This window comes from Salmo trutta, chromosome 24 (assembly GCF_901001165.1).
Source record: "Salmo trutta chromosome 24, fSalTru1.1, whole genome shotgun sequence".
NCBI lineage: Eukaryota > Metazoa > Chordata > Actinopteri > Salmoniformes > Salmonidae > Salmo > Salmo trutta.
This window is the reverse complement of record NC_042980.1, coordinates 27,885,037-27,902,688: the sequence shown is the minus strand read 5'-3', so window position 1 is coordinate 27,902,688 and position 17,652 is coordinate 27,885,037. Positions and strand designations below refer to the sequence as shown.

At 43.1% G+C, this 17,652-nt stretch overlaps 2 protein-coding genes across 5 annotated transcripts; both read right to left on the bottom strand.

The window, feature by feature from the left end:
- Positions 1–4,890: 4,890 nt before the first annotated feature.
- Positions 4,891–8,121, bottom strand: LOC115161027 (GDP-Man:Man(3)GlcNAc(2)-PP-Dol alpha-1,2-mannosyltransferase). The gene is made up of 5 exons (XM_029711700.1): positions 7,783–8,121; positions 7,263–7,484; positions 6,794–7,165; positions 6,046–6,629; positions 4,891–5,925 (listed from the first exon to the last, which is right to left on the bottom strand). The coding sequence occupies exons 1-5, from the start codon at positions 7,839–7,841 to the stop codon at positions 5,645–5,647; spliced, it is 1,518 nt and encodes a 505-aa protein (XP_029567560.1). The 5' UTR covers positions 7,842–8,121; the 3' UTR covers positions 4,891–5,644.
- Positions 8,122–10,606: 2,485 nt separating this feature from the next.
- On the bottom strand, positions 10,607–16,112 carry lrrc63 (leucine rich repeat containing 63). Of its 4 annotated transcripts, none has more exons than XM_029711696.1 (10): positions 16,046–16,112; positions 15,598–15,720; positions 13,442–13,939; positions 13,092–13,250; positions 12,821–12,975; positions 12,406–12,504; positions 11,817–11,953; positions 11,595–11,690; positions 11,257–11,496; positions 10,607–11,118 (listed from the first exon to the last, which is right to left on the bottom strand). In XM_029711696.1, the coding sequence occupies exons 2-10, from the start codon at positions 15,689–15,691 to the stop codon at positions 10,905–10,907; spliced, it is 1,692 nt and encodes a 563-aa protein (XP_029567556.1). In that variant the 5' UTR covers positions 15,692–15,720; positions 16,046–16,112; the 3' UTR covers positions 10,607–10,904. The 4 variants fall into 4 exon arrangements, with proteins under 4 accessions (XP_029567556.1, XP_029567558.1, XP_029567557.1 ...); XM_029711698.1 differs by having other exon boundaries at positions 11,607–11,690; XM_029711697.1 differs by having other exon boundaries at positions 15,598–15,713; positions 16,046–16,067.
- Positions 16,113–17,652: the final 1,540 nt, after the last annotated feature.

The window sequence follows — 17,652 nt, the reverse complement described above, 5'->3', positions numbered from 1 at the left end:
CAGACTCACTCGGTTCCGGGCCGTAGGCAGACTCACAGTTCAAAGTTATAGTAAACTTCACTCGGTTCCGGATAGTGGACCGTCTCCCCTGGTTCCGGATGAGACACTGTTGCCGGACACTCTGGACGAGGCACTGTTGCCGGACACTCTGGACGAGGCACTGTTGCCGGACACTCTGGACGAGGCACTGTTGCCGGACACTCTGGACGAGGCACTGTTGCCGGACACTCAGGCCTGGTCTGACGCACTGGAAGCCTGATGCGTGGGGCTGGTAGTGGAGGTACCAGCCTGGGGACAAGCACCTCCAGGCTAGTGTGAGGAGCAGGAACAGGCTGAGTTGGACTGGGCTGACTCACTGGAAGCCTGATGCGTGGGGCTGGTATTGGACGTGCCAGCCTGGAGACACGCACCTCAAGGCTAGTGCGTGTAGCGGGAAACACTGAACCGTAGAGGCGCACTGGCAGTCTCGAGCACAGGACTGGCATCACCCCTACTGGCTGGATGCCCACTTTCCCCTGGCACATGCGGGGCGCTGGTACTGCGCATACCAGCCTGAAAATACCCAGCCTCGTCACAGCACCCATCACCCCAAAGCACAGGACCTGTCCAGTCAATGGTTGTTTGGAAAAAACACAGGGATTTGGCTTGGGACTTAATCCTCACCCAGCCAAACTACCCGTGTGCCCCCCAAAAAAATGTATTGGGGCTGCCTCTCGTGCTCTACCTGCCTCCCAGGCAGGTTATCACAGTGGTCCAATAATTGTTCCCATGTCCAGTCAATTCTAGACTCCAATACCTCCAGCGACCAGGATGCCATCTCCTCCTGAGCGCGCTGCTTCCTATAGTCCACCCGTAATTCCCTTTGCTCCTTTCTCCGCTGCTTGGTCCATTTTTGGTGGGTAGTTCTGTAACGGCTGTCGTCGTGAAGAGAGGACCAAGGCGCAGCGGGTTGCGTGCTCATCATATTAATTTAATAAATAAATGTTAACACGAGAAAAACAAAACAACGACAGAAGACAGTTTAACAGGCTATACTTACTACAGCAGTGCTAAAGACAACTACCCACAATTAACAAAACAAAACACACCCCTATATATAGGACTCTCAATCAAAGGCAACTACAAACACCTGCCTTCAATTGAGAGTCCAACACCCAATTACCTAACATAGAAAATACTAAACTAGAAAGAACATAGAAATACAAAAACATAGAACATAACCCAAAACCTGGAAATAATAAATCAAACACCCTTCTAAACAAACCACCACCCCGAACCACATAAAACAAAAACCCTCTGCCACGTCCTGACCAAACTACAATCACAAATAACCCCTATTACTGGTCAGGACGTGACAGACGTATCATAAGGCGTGACCTGCATCACAAGGCGCAGGCGGCGAGGCTTTGAGTTGAATATGGTGATGATTTCATCATAATCCAATGTATCTGTCAGTTCACGCTCAAGCGGTTCAGCCGGGCGCTGTCATTGATATGCGAAGATGATTTTTTATCCTAGTTGTTGTTGAGAAAAGTCTCTCCACACTGCATGATGTCATTGGAAGTGTGGCAATAATCCTTAATAACAGAGAGTTTATATTAGGGAAAATATCATCAGGGCAGCTGTCAAGTACACTCATTATGGAGGAAAAGTCACTCTTTCTCATGTTCATTTTGCGACTCAACTGCTGAATAAAAACAGTGAATTCAGGATCCTCAATTGATATTGCATAATGATCGCATGTGGTCTTCAGCTGCTCTTTAAGGCCGCAGGTTTGGGATTCGTTGGAAAAGGAGACTGCCGCTTGTATGATCCCATATGTGTCTTTTTGAAATCTTGAGTTTAACTCAGTAATCTATCTGTCTAGAATATTGTTCCAAAATTGCCTCAGGTCACTGTCACTCTTGATGCTGGATGTTTTCTCTAATGAAGTTGACTACACTGTCTGCCAATTTTACAGGCTGTTTTCGCTGCCGTGATGCGCTCACATCCCAATTACTAATATCATGCGTAACCATCATCTCTTCAGTTAGCTTGAAAACTTTATCAAAGTCTCCCCCTGAGTTATCTCTGAACGTAGAAAAGCTACTTTTGAGGATTTCAATTAAACCAATACAGTCCGTCACAGATAATGTAGAGCTTTGTTATCCCTTTGTAGCAAAATCAATAATTTCAAACAATTTACTAAACGTGACTAACAGCAATAAAAACTTCTTGTTCTGGATTTGTTGTAAGACGGCATCGGCTTCTAATTTGGTTTGTCCACAAGCCTCTGAAAAATCTGCAAGAACCTCTAAAATGACATCTAGCAGTAACAGCACTTTACTCACTGACTCTGATGTTGAACTCCAACGGTCATCCGTGGATCTTTCTAGCTCGATACATGGTCTATCGGGATGCAACTCTTTCTGTACCTCTATGAATCCAGCATGTCTGTGGGATCCACTCATAACTGTGTAGCTGGTTTACTGTGTCAAAAAAAGTACTGACATGTCCCGACACTTTTGCCGTGGTACACAGAACCAAATTCAAACGGTGGGAGTTGCAATGCACATATACCACTTGCTTAAATGTTTGCTTTAGTAGGACATGTACCCCTCCTCTGTCCCTGACATGACTGAAGCGCCATCGAAACAAAAACCCACACACAGAGTGGGATCCAACTCCAGGGGTTGCAACACTTCAAGTATTTACAGAGAAATTCCTTATACAAACAAATCAGCGGTTTCCATAAACCCAACAGCTCTTTCTTTAATCAGTCCACCATGAATGTATCGGATGCACACCGCAATAAGTTCTCGTTTAGATTAATCTTTATATTGTTGGGTTTTATTTCACTTATTAGATGTGATGCATTACCATTTACAGTAGATGTAGGCCTAAGTATGAACGGACTGTAATGCAGAGGTTTATATTGTATCAACATAGATTGAGCAACATATCATAGACATGACTAACTGGAGGGTTGCTGGCTAGTAGGAGTGTAGGCTGAGTAGACTCGTGACACACACACACAATGCCTGGTTGTGGGGCCGCTCAAGGACAGGTGTACGGGAGGGGCTGGTAGAATGGAAGATAGCTGTAGCATAAAAACAGGCACTGTCCTTGAGTGTCTGACTCTCGGTTACACACATGAAGATAAGCTAGAAGACAACTATGCCTGGCAACAAAGATGCGTCTAGAGGCTGGGACCAGCCTGCACGCCAACGATAGGCTGGAGTAAGTCTAAACCACACCCAAGCCTCTACTATGACAGGCCCTCAGGGAGAGGGAACTACGTCTGTCAAGAAGTATTTAAGGAAGAACTTATGATGTCATTTCAGTTCTCTGTTCTGCCCTACGTGGTGACACAGTGAGCTCGTATATACGAAACATCATATTTACCATAAATGTGTTTGCATTAATTAAAGTACAAATAAATCTGAAGTTACTATGTGCTGACTATTTTGTTCTGATACCAGATTGAATTGACGCAACTTAACAATATTCATCTGCTAGTATGGCAGATGAATATTGCTAATATTCATCTGCTAGTATGGCATTCATCTGCTAGTTCTGAATTTCGGGGCTCATAAGCGTGGCATTGCGAGGTAAGACCCAGGCTCCCGGTGGCTACACCGCTGATCTGTAGCCTAATAAACTGCATGGTTTTCCGAGTCGAAGTGGAGGACCACACACATCATATCATTGTGACTCCAAGTTTACTTCGAAATGGTTTTTATATCAATATTTGCGCATACAGGCTTTTCCACCAACATTTCTCGCATAATTAATTTGAAGAGATAAAAAGATCCCACCATGCCAAACGAACAAATTATCTGTCATTATTTATACAATCCTGCTGAAACTGTTTCGATCACAGCTGTAGTGATTTGTTTATACAGTATGACTTTGCACGCTTGGTAACGTGGTTATTGATATTAACAGAACAGACATATTTTTTCAGCCCGAGCCACCAGACACCCTACCTGCCCAGGTAAGACCAGGTGCTTAATGCCTTACTTTCACATAGAAATGTATTGTGTAGAAAAGATATGTCATGCACAAGAAATAACAATTTCAGCTCTATATATTACATTTCTATCTGCAACATTTAGGATATTGAAGGAACCTTGAGACAGATCATTCAGATGAACAGTCGGGAGAGGAGAGAACTACAGAGCACAAAGACAAGAAAGGAAAGGGGAGATATGTAGTCAGTTGTACAACTGAATGAATTCAACTGAAATGTGTCTTCCGCATTTAACCCAACCCCTCTGAATCAGAGAGGTTGGAGGGGCTGCCTACATCCACGTCATGGGCGCCCGGGGAACAGTGGTTTAACTGCCTTGCTCTGGGGCAGAACGACAGGTCAAGTTAAATGATGAAGGGATTCAAGAGGATGAAGAGAAATAAGAGAAAATGGACAATAAAATAGTTTATGATAAAAAAAATCTGATTAAGAGGTAAAACATTCCATGTTACCATGTGGCCTGAGTATGTTCATTTCAACATGGTGCCTTACTTTGAATAATGATAGGGCTCTCAAGCATCTCACACTTGACCGTGTGCATGCATGGGTCTCTAGGAGCTTGACCCACTGAACAAGACTATGAGCTTCCAGGCAGGGGAGGAGCTGAGGCACAGGGATTGGTCCGGGCATGATTGGCGCAGGTTGAAGGCACGCCCAGGTCAGAGGTGAGGAAGAGGTGGGGCCAGGCAGCACCACAGACCCGACTGGACGCCCTGGCTGAGATGGACGTCATCAGTGTGTACCACCATGGCTGTGCCTGAACTGGGTGAGTGAGTGAGGGTACACCTGCACACACATTGTTGCAGTTCCAGTTTTGGCTGTAATTTAGTGTAAGTAAGTCTGTTGACTGAGGACAATAATAAGCAAAAGCAGGAAAATTAGTGTTCATATTATTCTTTATTGTGAGACCATGACAAGACCTTGACCTAGGAAATGGATGCTTTTCTATGAAAGACAAAAGCCCTATCCTTATAATTTATCAACTGACTTGCATTTTATTTTATTTTTTCTTGGCTTAGACGCATCTTGCATTTTTCTAAACTGCAGGTTAAAGTTTTGACCAAGGGCTACCTATTCTTGCCACAGGTTAACGTATAACATAAGCAAGCATTGACAAGATGTCAATTACTTGGGCATTGAAAATGCCCAAATAATATCGTTGTTGCTTGGAGGAATCGTTGTTGCTTGGAGGAACTTTAAAGAGTAAATAAAAAATTATATACAAAGTACAACAAGTTTACGTTTAAGATTCAGACAAATTAACAATACATTTCCTTTTTCCAAAATAAAGCATTGTTTGTATAATATCTACAATTCTGAGCCATAGTCCTATACAGAGCAAGAAAAAAATCTGTGAGAAAAAAAAAGCACAATGTTTGATCCATCTGCCGTATTGGACTAGATATAAGGACCAAGCGCTTTTTGAGTGTAAACATCAATAGAATTTCCAGCAAGTCACTTCACTGGAACTCTAGCAAGACAGAGCAGGTTATACAAGCATCCTTACTTATTTCTATGAATAAAGCCAGCAAAGCTCTGATAGACCATCAGTTTCCCAGCCAATCAGGCCTGTGAGTGCAGCAGAGAGGAAGGGTTTCAGTCTGTGAGGGGGGAGTGATTGGTTTTCCCTCATCACTCCAGCTTTCCCATCAGAGATTCCATGGAAGACAGGAAGCTGGTGTCAAACTCCTGGTCGGAGAAACGGTCTACAGACCGTCGAGCATTGCGCCGGATCTCCAGCCGTGCCGACGGCGACAGTGCCAGGATGGTCTCCATGGCTGTAGCATAGCTGTCCTCGCTGTCGGCCAGGAAGCCAGTCTGCCCGCCCTCATAGGGAACCACAATGTCCAGCTTTGGGCCGCCGGACTTGTGAGCCACGATGACTGTCCCTGCAGCCATACATTCTACCACACCTGAGACAGGAGAGAGAGGATGCAGAGAGTAGGACCTGGGATCAGATGAATAAGTTTGGAATGTACAACACTTCTCTTAAAAACAGAAGTTAATAAGATGGTATAGATAAAAATGAATACCTATGCCAAAATGCTCATTCCACATGGTGTGCAGACCAATGGTGGCATCCACCAGCTCCCTCTTTAACTCGTCAAAGGGAACGTTAAGTTTAAACTCAACCCTTTCTGTCACACCCAGCTCCTGGCACAACCCCCTCAGCATCAGCACTCTATCATCATCCTCCTGGTTACGGCAGCCACCAATCAACACCAGCCTCAGAGAATCCCGCCCTCCTGGACCTACCCCTTTCCTGTCCAGAAGCTTCCGGAAGGCCCTAATCTGCAGCCGGTGGTCTTTCTCTGGTCGGAACTGCCCCACGGACACTATCGAATGGCACTTCCTGTCATCGAGCCCCTCCCCTTCCACCTCATCCTCCAATGGGATGTTGAGGAAGGAGCGGACGTCGCAGGGAGGGTAGACCACGCCGGTGCGGCTGGGTGCGCGCCACAGGGCTAGGATGTGGCCCAGTGTCCAGGTAGAGTTGACCATGACGACATCGCTGCAGGAGCCAGCTAGGCCGTAGATCAGAGCGAAGGCACAGTAGTACATCACCTTGGCCATACTAAGAAGAGGGTTAGCAGAGATGTAGTCTGCATTGTTGAACCTGTTGGGATTATAGGAGGGAGTGTATCATCACAAATACTGCAGAGGCAAATCACAAGTTTGATAACAAAAACATCAACCAAACTATAAAAAAAATACATTATCTGTGTCACAATAAGTAACCATATCAACATGCTTTATGCAATTAAAATAAACAGTTCCGACCTTGGGTTTCTCTCTCTCACCACAGACAGCATGTCAGTACTGACGGTGGGGTAGTGCACATAGCTGCCCACCCTGCATCCTCCCAGGTAGCGGAAGATGGGCAGAGTGAAGGCATAGCCCATGGAGTCCATATAGAGGTCTGGTACGAAGGCAGTGAGGGCCTCCCAGCCCAGGAACATTGAGCCCATGCTCTGCCCCAGCAGGGTGAAGTGGGGGTAGGAGCTAGCCTCCACCAAGAGACGGTTCTTCAGGAATATGAAAGTCACTGGATGAGGCAGCCTGATGTTGAAGCGTTGTTGGGCGCCCTCGAGGATCTGCTCCCCTGTCACCCCTTGGTCACCGCTATACACAACGAATAAAACGTTTGGGTATCTACGGGAGGGAAGACACAGAAGAGAGGTTATTAAGCTCATGAGCACTCCACGAATGCATTAAAATCTAACTATAGGCTCAGACTGCGTAAACCTACCTATTCTGAAGCGCTCTGAGGGCACACCAGAGCACCCGCTCCCCGCCCCCTCCTGCATTGCAGTAAGGGTGGAAGAAGGCCACAGTTGGGGAGCTGTTCTGAGCCAGGCGGGCTTTCCGACTCCTCTGCAGCCATATTCGGACACCCATGACGAGTAGAAACAGGAGCAGCGCCAGCACCAAGCTCAGATACACGCATGGCAGCACCATGGACCATAGTAATCTGTTTTCAAGACAAAAAGAATTAAGGTTATACTACTAACTATAACACCATGGTGGCTGGCTGGCTGGTTCTGAGTAGCTAGCCAACTAGGAATGTAACTCGTTTTTGACAATGGTTTGTCTATACAAATTACTCCGATTGTAAAATGTCTTCTCTTCATAGATATGGCTACTAACTAACGTTAGATAGCTATGACGGTCACTTCATTCTTTATTCATATCCAGTTTCTGTTGGCGAGAACTGTAACGTTAGACAGGTATCAGAAACAAAGCAGCATAATGTATTCATTGATTATTACCTGATTAAGTCACATAAGCACAGAGACAGATAGTCATGATGATGATCATGGCCAGCCATCTTGACAACACAACACAAACTTTGACACCGGAAGTGCTTGTAAAGCTTTCTCAAAAATATGTAGTTTCAGCCACAGTCATAAACTTCTACACTTTTTCTACAATTAATCTTCTTAAAATGTGATTTGAAACCGAACACCAACCGTAACCACACTGCTAACCTTAAAGTAAGACCAAAAAGCAAATGTTAATTTTCAAGAATTTATACGATATAGCCAATTTTGACTTTGCCGCTGTGGTAAGTAACGTTAGTGATAGCCCAAAGATGTTCACCTCTTCCTGTAGCTGTCTGCTCCTTCTCTTCTTCTATGGTATTATGGCGGTCTGCAAACATACTCTAAGTTAGCGGTGCGTGCCTCCACCTACTGTGTGGGCTGTGTCTGCCTACTGTTCTGGAGTGTGAATTCACTAGCGTTTTATATTTGTATTTGTCATGGATTCCTGGGGTCCAGCAAAATTAAGACAGTTATACAATTTGAAAAACATTACAATACAATCACAACCGATTTCATAACACATTAAGTGTGTGCCCTCAGGCCACTACTCTATTACCACATATCTACAAAATATCTACAAAATCCACGTGTACGTGTGTGTATAGTGCGTATGTTATCGTGTGTTTATATGCATGTGTCTGTGCCTATGTTTGTGTTGCTTCACAGTCCTCGCTGTTCCATAAGGTGCATTGTTATCTGTTTTATTAAATCTAATTTTACTGCTTGCATGAGTTACTTGATGTGGAATAGAGTTCCATGTAGTCGTGGCTCTATGTAGCACTGTGCGCCTCCCATAGTCTGTTCTGGACTTGGGGACTGTGAAGAGACCTCTGGTGGCATGTCTTGTGGGGTATGCATGGGTGTCTGAGCTGTGTGCCAGTAGTTCAAACAGACAGCTCGGTGCATTCAACATGTCAATACCTCTCACAAATACAAGTAGTGATGAAGTCAATCTCTCCTCCACTTTGAACCAGAAGAGATGTACATGCATATTATTAATGTTAGCTCTCTTGCTCCCCTGTTCTGAGCCAATTGCAATTTTCCTAAGTCTCTTTTTGTGGTACCTGACCACACGATTGAACAGTAGTCCAGGTGCGACAAAACTAGGGCCTGTAGGACCTGCCTTGCTGTGAAGAAGGCAGAGAAGTGCTTTATTATGGACAGACTTCCCTATCTTAGCTACTGTTGTATCAATATCTTTTGACCATGACAATTTACAATTCAGGGTTACTCCAAGCAGTTTAGTCACCTCAATGTGCTCAATTTTCACATTATTCATTACAAGATTTAGTTGAGGTTTAGTGAATGCTTTTAGTTTTTGAAATGTATGACTAACTTATTCCTTGCCACCCATTCTGAAACTAACTGCAGCTCTTTGTTGAGTGTTGCAGTCATTTCAGTCGCTGTAGTAGCTGAGGTGTATAGTGTTGAGTCATCCGCATACATAGACACACTGGCTTTACTCAGTGGCATGTTGTTAGTAAAGATTTTAAAAAGTAAGGGGCCTAGACAGCTGCCCTGAGGAATTCCTGATTCTACCTGGATTATGTAGGATAGGCTTCCATTAAAGAACACCCTCTGTGTTCTGTTAGACAAGTAACTCTTTATCCAAAATATTGCAGTGGGGTGTAATGCCATAGCACATACGTTTTTCCAGTGGCAGACTATGATCGATAATGTCAAAAGCTGCACTGAAGTCTAAAAAGACAGCCCCCACAATCTTTTTATTATCAATTTCTCTCAGCCAATCATCAGTCATTTGTGTAAGTGTTGTGCTTGTTGAATGTCCTTACCTATAAGCGTGTTGAAAGTGTGTTGTCAATTTGTTTACTATAAAATAGCATTGTATCTGGTCAAACGCAATTTTTTCCAAAAGTTTTCTAGGGGTTGGTAACAGGTTGGCCATTTGAGCCAGTAAAGGGAGCTTTACTATTCTTAGGTACTTTTGCTTCCCTCCAGGCCTGAGGACTCACACTTTCTAGTAGGCTTAAATTGAAGATATGTTAAATAGGAGTGGCAATATGATCCGCAGTAATTTTCCATCCAAGTTGTCAGACCCTGGTGGCTTGTCATTGTTGATAGACAAGAATAATTTTTTCACCTCTTCCACACTCACTTTACGGAATTCAAAATTACAATACTCATAATTTGGTCAGATATACTTGGATGGGTAGTCAGCGTTTGTTGCTGGTATGTCATGCCTAAATTTGCTAATCTTGCCAATGAAAAAAATAATTAAAGTAGTTGGCAATACCAGTGGGTTTTGTGATGAATGAGCCATCTGATTCAATGAATGATGGAGCAGAGTTTGCCTTTTTGCCCAAAATTTCATTGAAGGTGCTCCAAAACCTTTTACTATCATTCTTTGTCATTTATTTCATAGTGTAGTTTCTCCTTTTTATTCAGTTTAGTCACAGTTTAGTCACAGTTTAGTCACAGTGTTTGCCAATCAGTTGTGCAGCCAGACTTATTTGCCATTACTTTGGCCTCATCGCTCTCAACCATACATCTTCTTCTCTTTTTCTTCTAAGGTTTTATAGCGTACCACAACTAATGTTGTAATGCCGCCACAACCTGGACGGGGGTAAAAAAAAGTATTTAAAAAATGCCATTACACTACGTATAAAAAAGAGTTACAAAACTCGTCTCACTCCTTCAGTCATTCAAAAAACAATTTGTCAAGCTATCTGTTGAGGTGCATGTCTGTGATTGGTCCATATTTCGTTTGTTTAAATAAGAAGTCAGACTTAAAGCGATACACACTACTTGATGGCTGAAATAGTTGAACACAACTAGCATTCAGAAATACTTTATTTTAATTGGAGGTCAATGGAAAATTTAAAGACATTAAAAGTGCCATAATTATGGGAGTTTTCACATGCGCTTGCTGTACAAAATAAATGTTTTGCAGACAACTACTCAAGGCTATATAAAGACAGTGACATCAGTAAACATTATGGTAAGGTTACAATTTGGCACAAGATTAGTAGAGCTGATGAGATAGATATTCAGAGGTCTTTGGCTATTAAGGCCAAGATACAGTAGCCTCAGTATTGGTTCCTTCATAGTCATGTTAGTTGTTCACTATTGTGAGTTGTGTCTTCTCCATACAGAAGACTGGAGAGACTCTTGGTCTGGTTCTTGAAGTTCCAGTGGCATGCTGGGGTGCAGGCATAGAAGATGAAGGGCACCCTGTGTAGTCCGAAGATATTGTAGCAGGGCCGGATCACCTTGAGTCCAGGTCCGTACATAGGACCCCTACAGCAGTCACACACACCCACCCTGGGGAAACAAAAAAACCACACACTATCAATGAAACAGTCAACTCTTTTACCTTAAAAATAAAAAAAACATGGAGTTCATCCTTTATACTGTGTATTTATTTAGTTGAATCTGATCAGGGTTGTGTAAATAGGCTACCTGCTAAGGGCCATCTGTGCCTCAGGGGGAAGGCTGGCGTAGCGCAGACAGGTGTCTGTGAGAGAGAGGGTCATAGTGGCTGAGTGTTGCAGATCCTGGGGAGAGTTCCAGCTGCAGCTCTTCCAAAAGTAGGGGTGCATGTAGTTGTTGGAGATCCTGAGCTGGGTGAGGGAGAGGCGCAGGGCCCCACAGGGCAGGCCAGGCAGCTGGTTCCCCTCCACATTCAGGTACTCCAGAGTCCTGCAGACAGAGGTGTTCTGTTACATTTAAATAATAACACAAGGTGGGTATTATACAAAGGGGGTGATGGTCATGGTCTTTGCAGGCTTACTACCTACTCTAGACTGCACCTGAGTTTTCTGATGTCATTTGTTAGGGATGAGAGGAGGTTGTAGGATACATCTAGAAACTGCAGGGTGGGCAGCTGGTACAGCCTGTAGGTAGGACCAACAGCACAGGACTCAGATCTGGGAGACCGACAGAGGCTTCTAACAGCAGGGTAGGTTTATAACACTGTGTATAACAAGTTCCCAACCATGTAGCGCCCCCTTGTGGCTTACTCTGACGGCAGGGAGGTGATCTTGCAGAAGGAGATGACAAAGGTTTTGAGCCTGGTGAGTCTGTGGATGCCGGTAGGGATCTCCTCTATGGGGTTGTCTCTCATCTTCAGCACCTCCAACTGCGTGAGCTCATACACCTGTTTAAAGAGAGAGAGGGGAAGAGATATTTGGAAGTTGTCTTGCCATGGAATTGCAATGACATTTTGCAACATGCTTTCAAAACCCCCTTTTCAGATAAATAGGCTCTAAAACAGGGTTCCCCAACTGGCGGCATGCGGGCCTAATTTGGCCCACGGGTGATTTTATTTGTCCCCCCAACTTGTCGGAGCAATTTTTATTTTTTATTGTTGGACATAAAAGACCGTAACAACACCAGCAAATCAGCTCCAAGTGATTTTAATTTTGGAAATCTGTTTCAAAGTATTCCGAAACATAACAGAGAGATATACTGTATGTGATCACGTACAAATTTAAGCAAGGTTTGAAATTATTTAGTCAAATATCTAGTTGATGATCACTGCTCTAAAATTACCCCAATATATTGGTAAGATAATGCTCATGGTTTGCCTCAGTTCATAAGGCATCTCACCTCCACTGGGAAGATAGTGAAGTCATTGAAGGACAGGTTGAGGTAGAGCAGGCTCTGGGCCAGAGGAGTCAAATCAGGAAGCAGGGCAATGAAGTGGGCCTGAGAAAACACACAGTAAATCCCTCAGTCAAGGTTCAGAGAAAAAGGGAAGCTCTAGCTTACATATTTCTCTTCAACTTCCTGTTATGCTAAATTTGAGAAACAGCTGTTTCATTTACTTTTAATGATAGTCAGAATAAGTGATGTCTGTGTTTCTGTCGCTCTCAATAATGCTGCAAAGAGTCTGAGAACAAAGGTTTTCAATACATAAGGAATAAATTACAAAACAATAAGAAAAGGATACATAAATAATTGGCAAAGAGACTTGTAGAATTTGACACACACCCACACAAACACAGTAAGCAACACACAGCACCTTCAGGGTGAGTGCCTTGCCCCCCTCCGTCAGACAGTCCAGTATGGCCAACTCAGATGGGTTGATGGCCTCTCCAGAGTGCCTGAACGGGGAGTGGGTCCGCCGAGAGCCCTGGAAGTGCTTGGTCGTCACAGAGTTCAGGATCACCTCCGTTCCTGCTCAAAGGAAAAGTTGATTTATTTGCTACAAGAAAAACAGAACTTGGCGTTGTACAAACAACTCAATAGTGTTAGTTTTGTTATAGTAAGTCAGAAGGCAAACATGTTCTTGCCTAGGTATAGATTTTCCTGTTTCTGAACAGCTTGTCTTTTCCCTGGGGGTACCCAGATCTCCACAGATTTCTGTTCAGACCTGCAGGTCCCATCTCCCAAACAGCTCCTCCGACACATCATCTGAGTTTGCACCTCCATACGGATCAATGCTGCCAGCTCTTATCAGATAACACACACAATACGCATGAAGAAACAGTACACCACTGTAACTTACACAAGCAAGCATCCTTGTCACACAATACTCACTAAATAATACACTAGTACTGGTGCATAATGAACACACCACAATCTGGATTATAGCCTACTACAATGGTAGGTAATCTTTTAACATATTATATGCAGTATGTACCGCATATGATTTGCTTCTGTGGGATCCTGGTCTTGACCTCTGGCAATTTCTCAGTGGACATCAGCTGCTTGGACACCTCAGTCTGTTGCCCTTTGTGCAGCTCCATCAGGAAAAGCCCAACCAGCTTCCTGTAGTTGCAGCGAGACAGGGCCACTTTCTTCAGGCCCTCTAGTGACTGAGCCCCACAGCCGCCATTAGGGTCCCGCAGAAAGTCATTGAAGCTAAAGCTAGGGGGAAAAGGGATGTATCTGGGGTCTGTCTTGAGGAGGTCGAGGAGGGGGATTTTGGGGAGAGTGCGTGGCGGTTTACAGGGGAAGCCCTCAATTATTTTAGGTATTAGCATGGATGGGACCGAGGTCAGGGGAGTGGGAGCTGCCCTAAAGGCTGCAGGGTCATAGTCCCAAAGAGGAAGCATGTGGCAGCTTGACTCACTCCGCTCGGTGGCACTGTCCTTCAGATCCCCTCTCTCTGTTGAGGGCAATGAGTCTATGATTGTACCTGGAAGAAACAAATGCAAGTTTCCCATGGCACTTTAACAGTTGGATCAAACGTAGATAGTGCTGACCAACATTTTTGTTATTTTTCGTTTTTTAAACAACTAATTGACCAACGATTCAATTATTTGAATTCCATTTAATTCATTTTTATTCTGTGAGCTCAATGCGCACATTGCACAGTCTCTCTAGAGATAAATCAGATCCAGCCTGAACTGTGTGATGTTGTACGGAGTTGTAGTTTCCAACAGGCCAATATTCTCCATAGTTTAGCTCATAAAACATGGTAATTAACTACAATGACCATAATCCATTGCGCACCTGCTTGTCCAGTCTGTGTTTCTTTTACAAATGCGCAATTGTGTGGGGATATAAAGAGCAGTTGTTGTTCGCAAGGTATTTCTACCTGAAAATACATGATCTAAGTGATTAATAATTGGTATTCAGCAGACATAAAAGTATGCCTTATTTACTTTGAAGAACGACAAAATAGTGATTTTGTCAGAAAGCATAGGCAGCAGTGAAAACAAATGTGATTTACACAACTGAAATATTTTATTAAAATAAAGTAATGTGAACAAATGGTAAATAAGTGATAAGCAGTAATGGGCAGTCACTACCATCATGGGACTTTTATTCATTGTTGTATTCTGTGCTGTTACAGCATTCAACCCAATTAATCCGAATCAAAAACATTTTTTAATAATCAAACCCAAAACCGAACCGACCTCAAAAAGCACTAATCGCTCAGCACAAAACATAGATGAAGGAGGATAAGAATGGCATGCTTCCTGCTAATTGTCTATATCATTTCTATAGTTATCAAGTGCAATGAGACATGCTAAATGAAGGTAATGTAACCCAGGGATTGACAAGCACTTGCCCACCAAATCAGGAATATTTTTTCGTTGCCAGAAGATTATTATCACTTGCCCGAAAACGTTAATTAGCTTTTTACATGCATAAGTGTCATACAGTTCCGCCAATATTCAACAATTTCGCACAGCCATTGAAGAGAAGTGGGACATTCCACAGGCCACAATCAACAGCCTGATCAACTCTATGCGAAGGAGATGTGTTGCGCTACATGAGGCAAATAGTGGTCACACCAGATACTGACTGGTTTTCTGATTCAAAGTATCTGTGACCAACACTTACATATCCGTATTCCCAAGCATATGAAATCCATAGATTAGGGGCTAATGAATTTATTTAAATTGACGTATATGAACTCTAAATCAGTCAAATCTGAAATTGTTGCATGTTGCTTTTAGATTTTTGTTCAGTGTATATTCTGAGAACATTGTAACCACGTTCTAGATAAGTTCTGCTTGACATTAAAGGAACATTCTCCTAACTTTAACACCAAAACATTGCTAACATAGATAGAATGCTGTTCCCCTAACTAACAGAAAACTGGACACAAACATTAGGGGAACATTGGGGGTAACATTACAAAAACGTCCCCTCTCCCTAGAATTGTCAACTGGGCAGAAAGATCCGTTTTAAGCTGCTGGAATGACTTTTCAGTTTCACTTTTTTGTATCGTCCAATGGGGCAACCTCCGAGCCGGCTGAACTTGCGGGACTGCTCAATTCACTTGTCCCAGGAAATAGGGCAATCCCTGTATTCAACCCCTGTATTACAATCCCTGTAACCTACCTGAAAGTATAGGCGAAGGAAGTGATTTCACAATGGGGGGAATCTTTTTAGGGGGCAAAGGCCTCCGAAGAAGCCTTGCACGTTCTGATGGCATAGCGACTCCACGGTGAAAGCTTCTATTTCCTGGCAAAAAGTACAGTAGCTAAGTTTACTGTATACATTTGCAGTTGCATAAATGTCTGACAATGACACCGATCTTCATGAGGAGGCTGCAGGCTAATCAGAGGGAGCAAAACTGGCAAGCCTAGTTGTTGACTTAAGAAAGCAGAGAGCTAAGCTAACCAACCACAAACAACCAGTCATATAATAATAGCAACCAGTAGCCATGAATCTACCAAATAATGACATTTGAAGCACGTTCAATATAAACATTACGTTCTTAATTTCACATTTAGTTAGCTAGCTAGCTTAGCTACATCATATTGTCCCTTTTTGGAGGCAAACTTACCGCTGAGATTTCCCTGGCCTCTATGTAAGTGGTGGAGAGTCGACCTCCCGATTCAGCAGAGCCCTTGGCAACCGCCATAACAACCGTCAAACAAATCAAGAGTCTGAGTCAAATTGGGTGCGTGCATATAATTCAGTTAAGAATGAAAATAGTAATTTGGTTACTATTTAAAAAAATAGTAAAGGTTACTTAGTAAAAAATAGTAAAGGTTACTTAGTAAAGGTTACTTTTTAAATGTAATCCGTTACAGTTACTACTTACCTGTCCAAAATTGTAATCAGTAACGTAGATTAGCCAAACTCAGTAATGTAATCTGATTACATTTAGTTTCTTTTAGATTACTTTCCCCTTAAGCGGCATTAGAAGAAGACAAAAATGTATGTTACCAATTGAACGACATCTATTGCAGGATAAATCTATGTTAAAGTTTACATAGCTGGCCATATATGGATGTTACATTTTACTTTATGGTTATGTAGGCTTCTTCTAACCCATCGCTTTTTACTACATATAATAATACGATTAAATTGTAATTTTACATTAAAAACCAAAGTCTTTCAGAATTCCAGTCATTCCAATAAATATTATACCCCTTGATCTTCAAGAATAGGACTTGGAAATATGGAAGTATAGATTAGCCAAATTGTTTTACCTGAGCATAACCAGAAAACTAAGGACTTATTATCCAGCCCTACTCTGTTGTTTATGATTTTGTTGTCATGGAGGACTGATTGGGCTCATTGATTCGAGTTGAAAAATAAATGCTGTGCCCATGGTATGGCATGCTTTGAGCACTACTGAAAAGTACTATTTACATGTGAAAAATGTATGCCATATGCTGCATTTGCTAAAGGCCTATTGTTGACCTTTTTGTTGGTGATACTTTGATATCTTGCGAGCAGCTGTTTAAATGGCAAATCTACAGATGAAACAATAACAAAACGGTCGCCCAGCCTGTTTTAGTATAAAGCTGAGGGATGGGCCTGGAGAAATGTAACCAATAAAAGCCCTACTTTTATTCCATAGGCTGGGATCCGCACTATGCATTTGTTGCAAGAGCGAATATTTCACTGGCTGTCCACTAGTTTCAAAAACTATGATTGATAGGTAGCTTAAACTTCTTGAATTCAACCATTATTGGATTCAAATACACATTTAGATTTGTGAACAGTCATCCACAACAACCCAAATCCGTAAGGCGCAAATAGCTAAATCAAATCAAATCCATTTTTATTTGTCACATGCACCGAATACAACAGGTGTGTGGACGAATGTGGCAGGGTTTACAGACAATCACGGACTACAAAAAGAAACCAGCCACGTCACGGACACAGACATCTTGCTTCCAGACAAACTAAACACCTTCTTTGTCCGCTTTGAGGATAATACAGTGCCACCGACGCGGCCCGCTACCAAGGACTGTGGGCTCTCCTTCTCCGTGGCCGACGTGAGTAAGACATTTAAATGTGTTAACCCTCGCAAGGCTGCAGCCCAGACGGCATCCCTAGCCGCGTCCTCAGAGCATGCACAGACCAGCTGGCCGGTGTGTTTACGGACATATTCAATCTCTCCCTATCCCATTCTGCTTTCCCCACATGCTTCAAGAT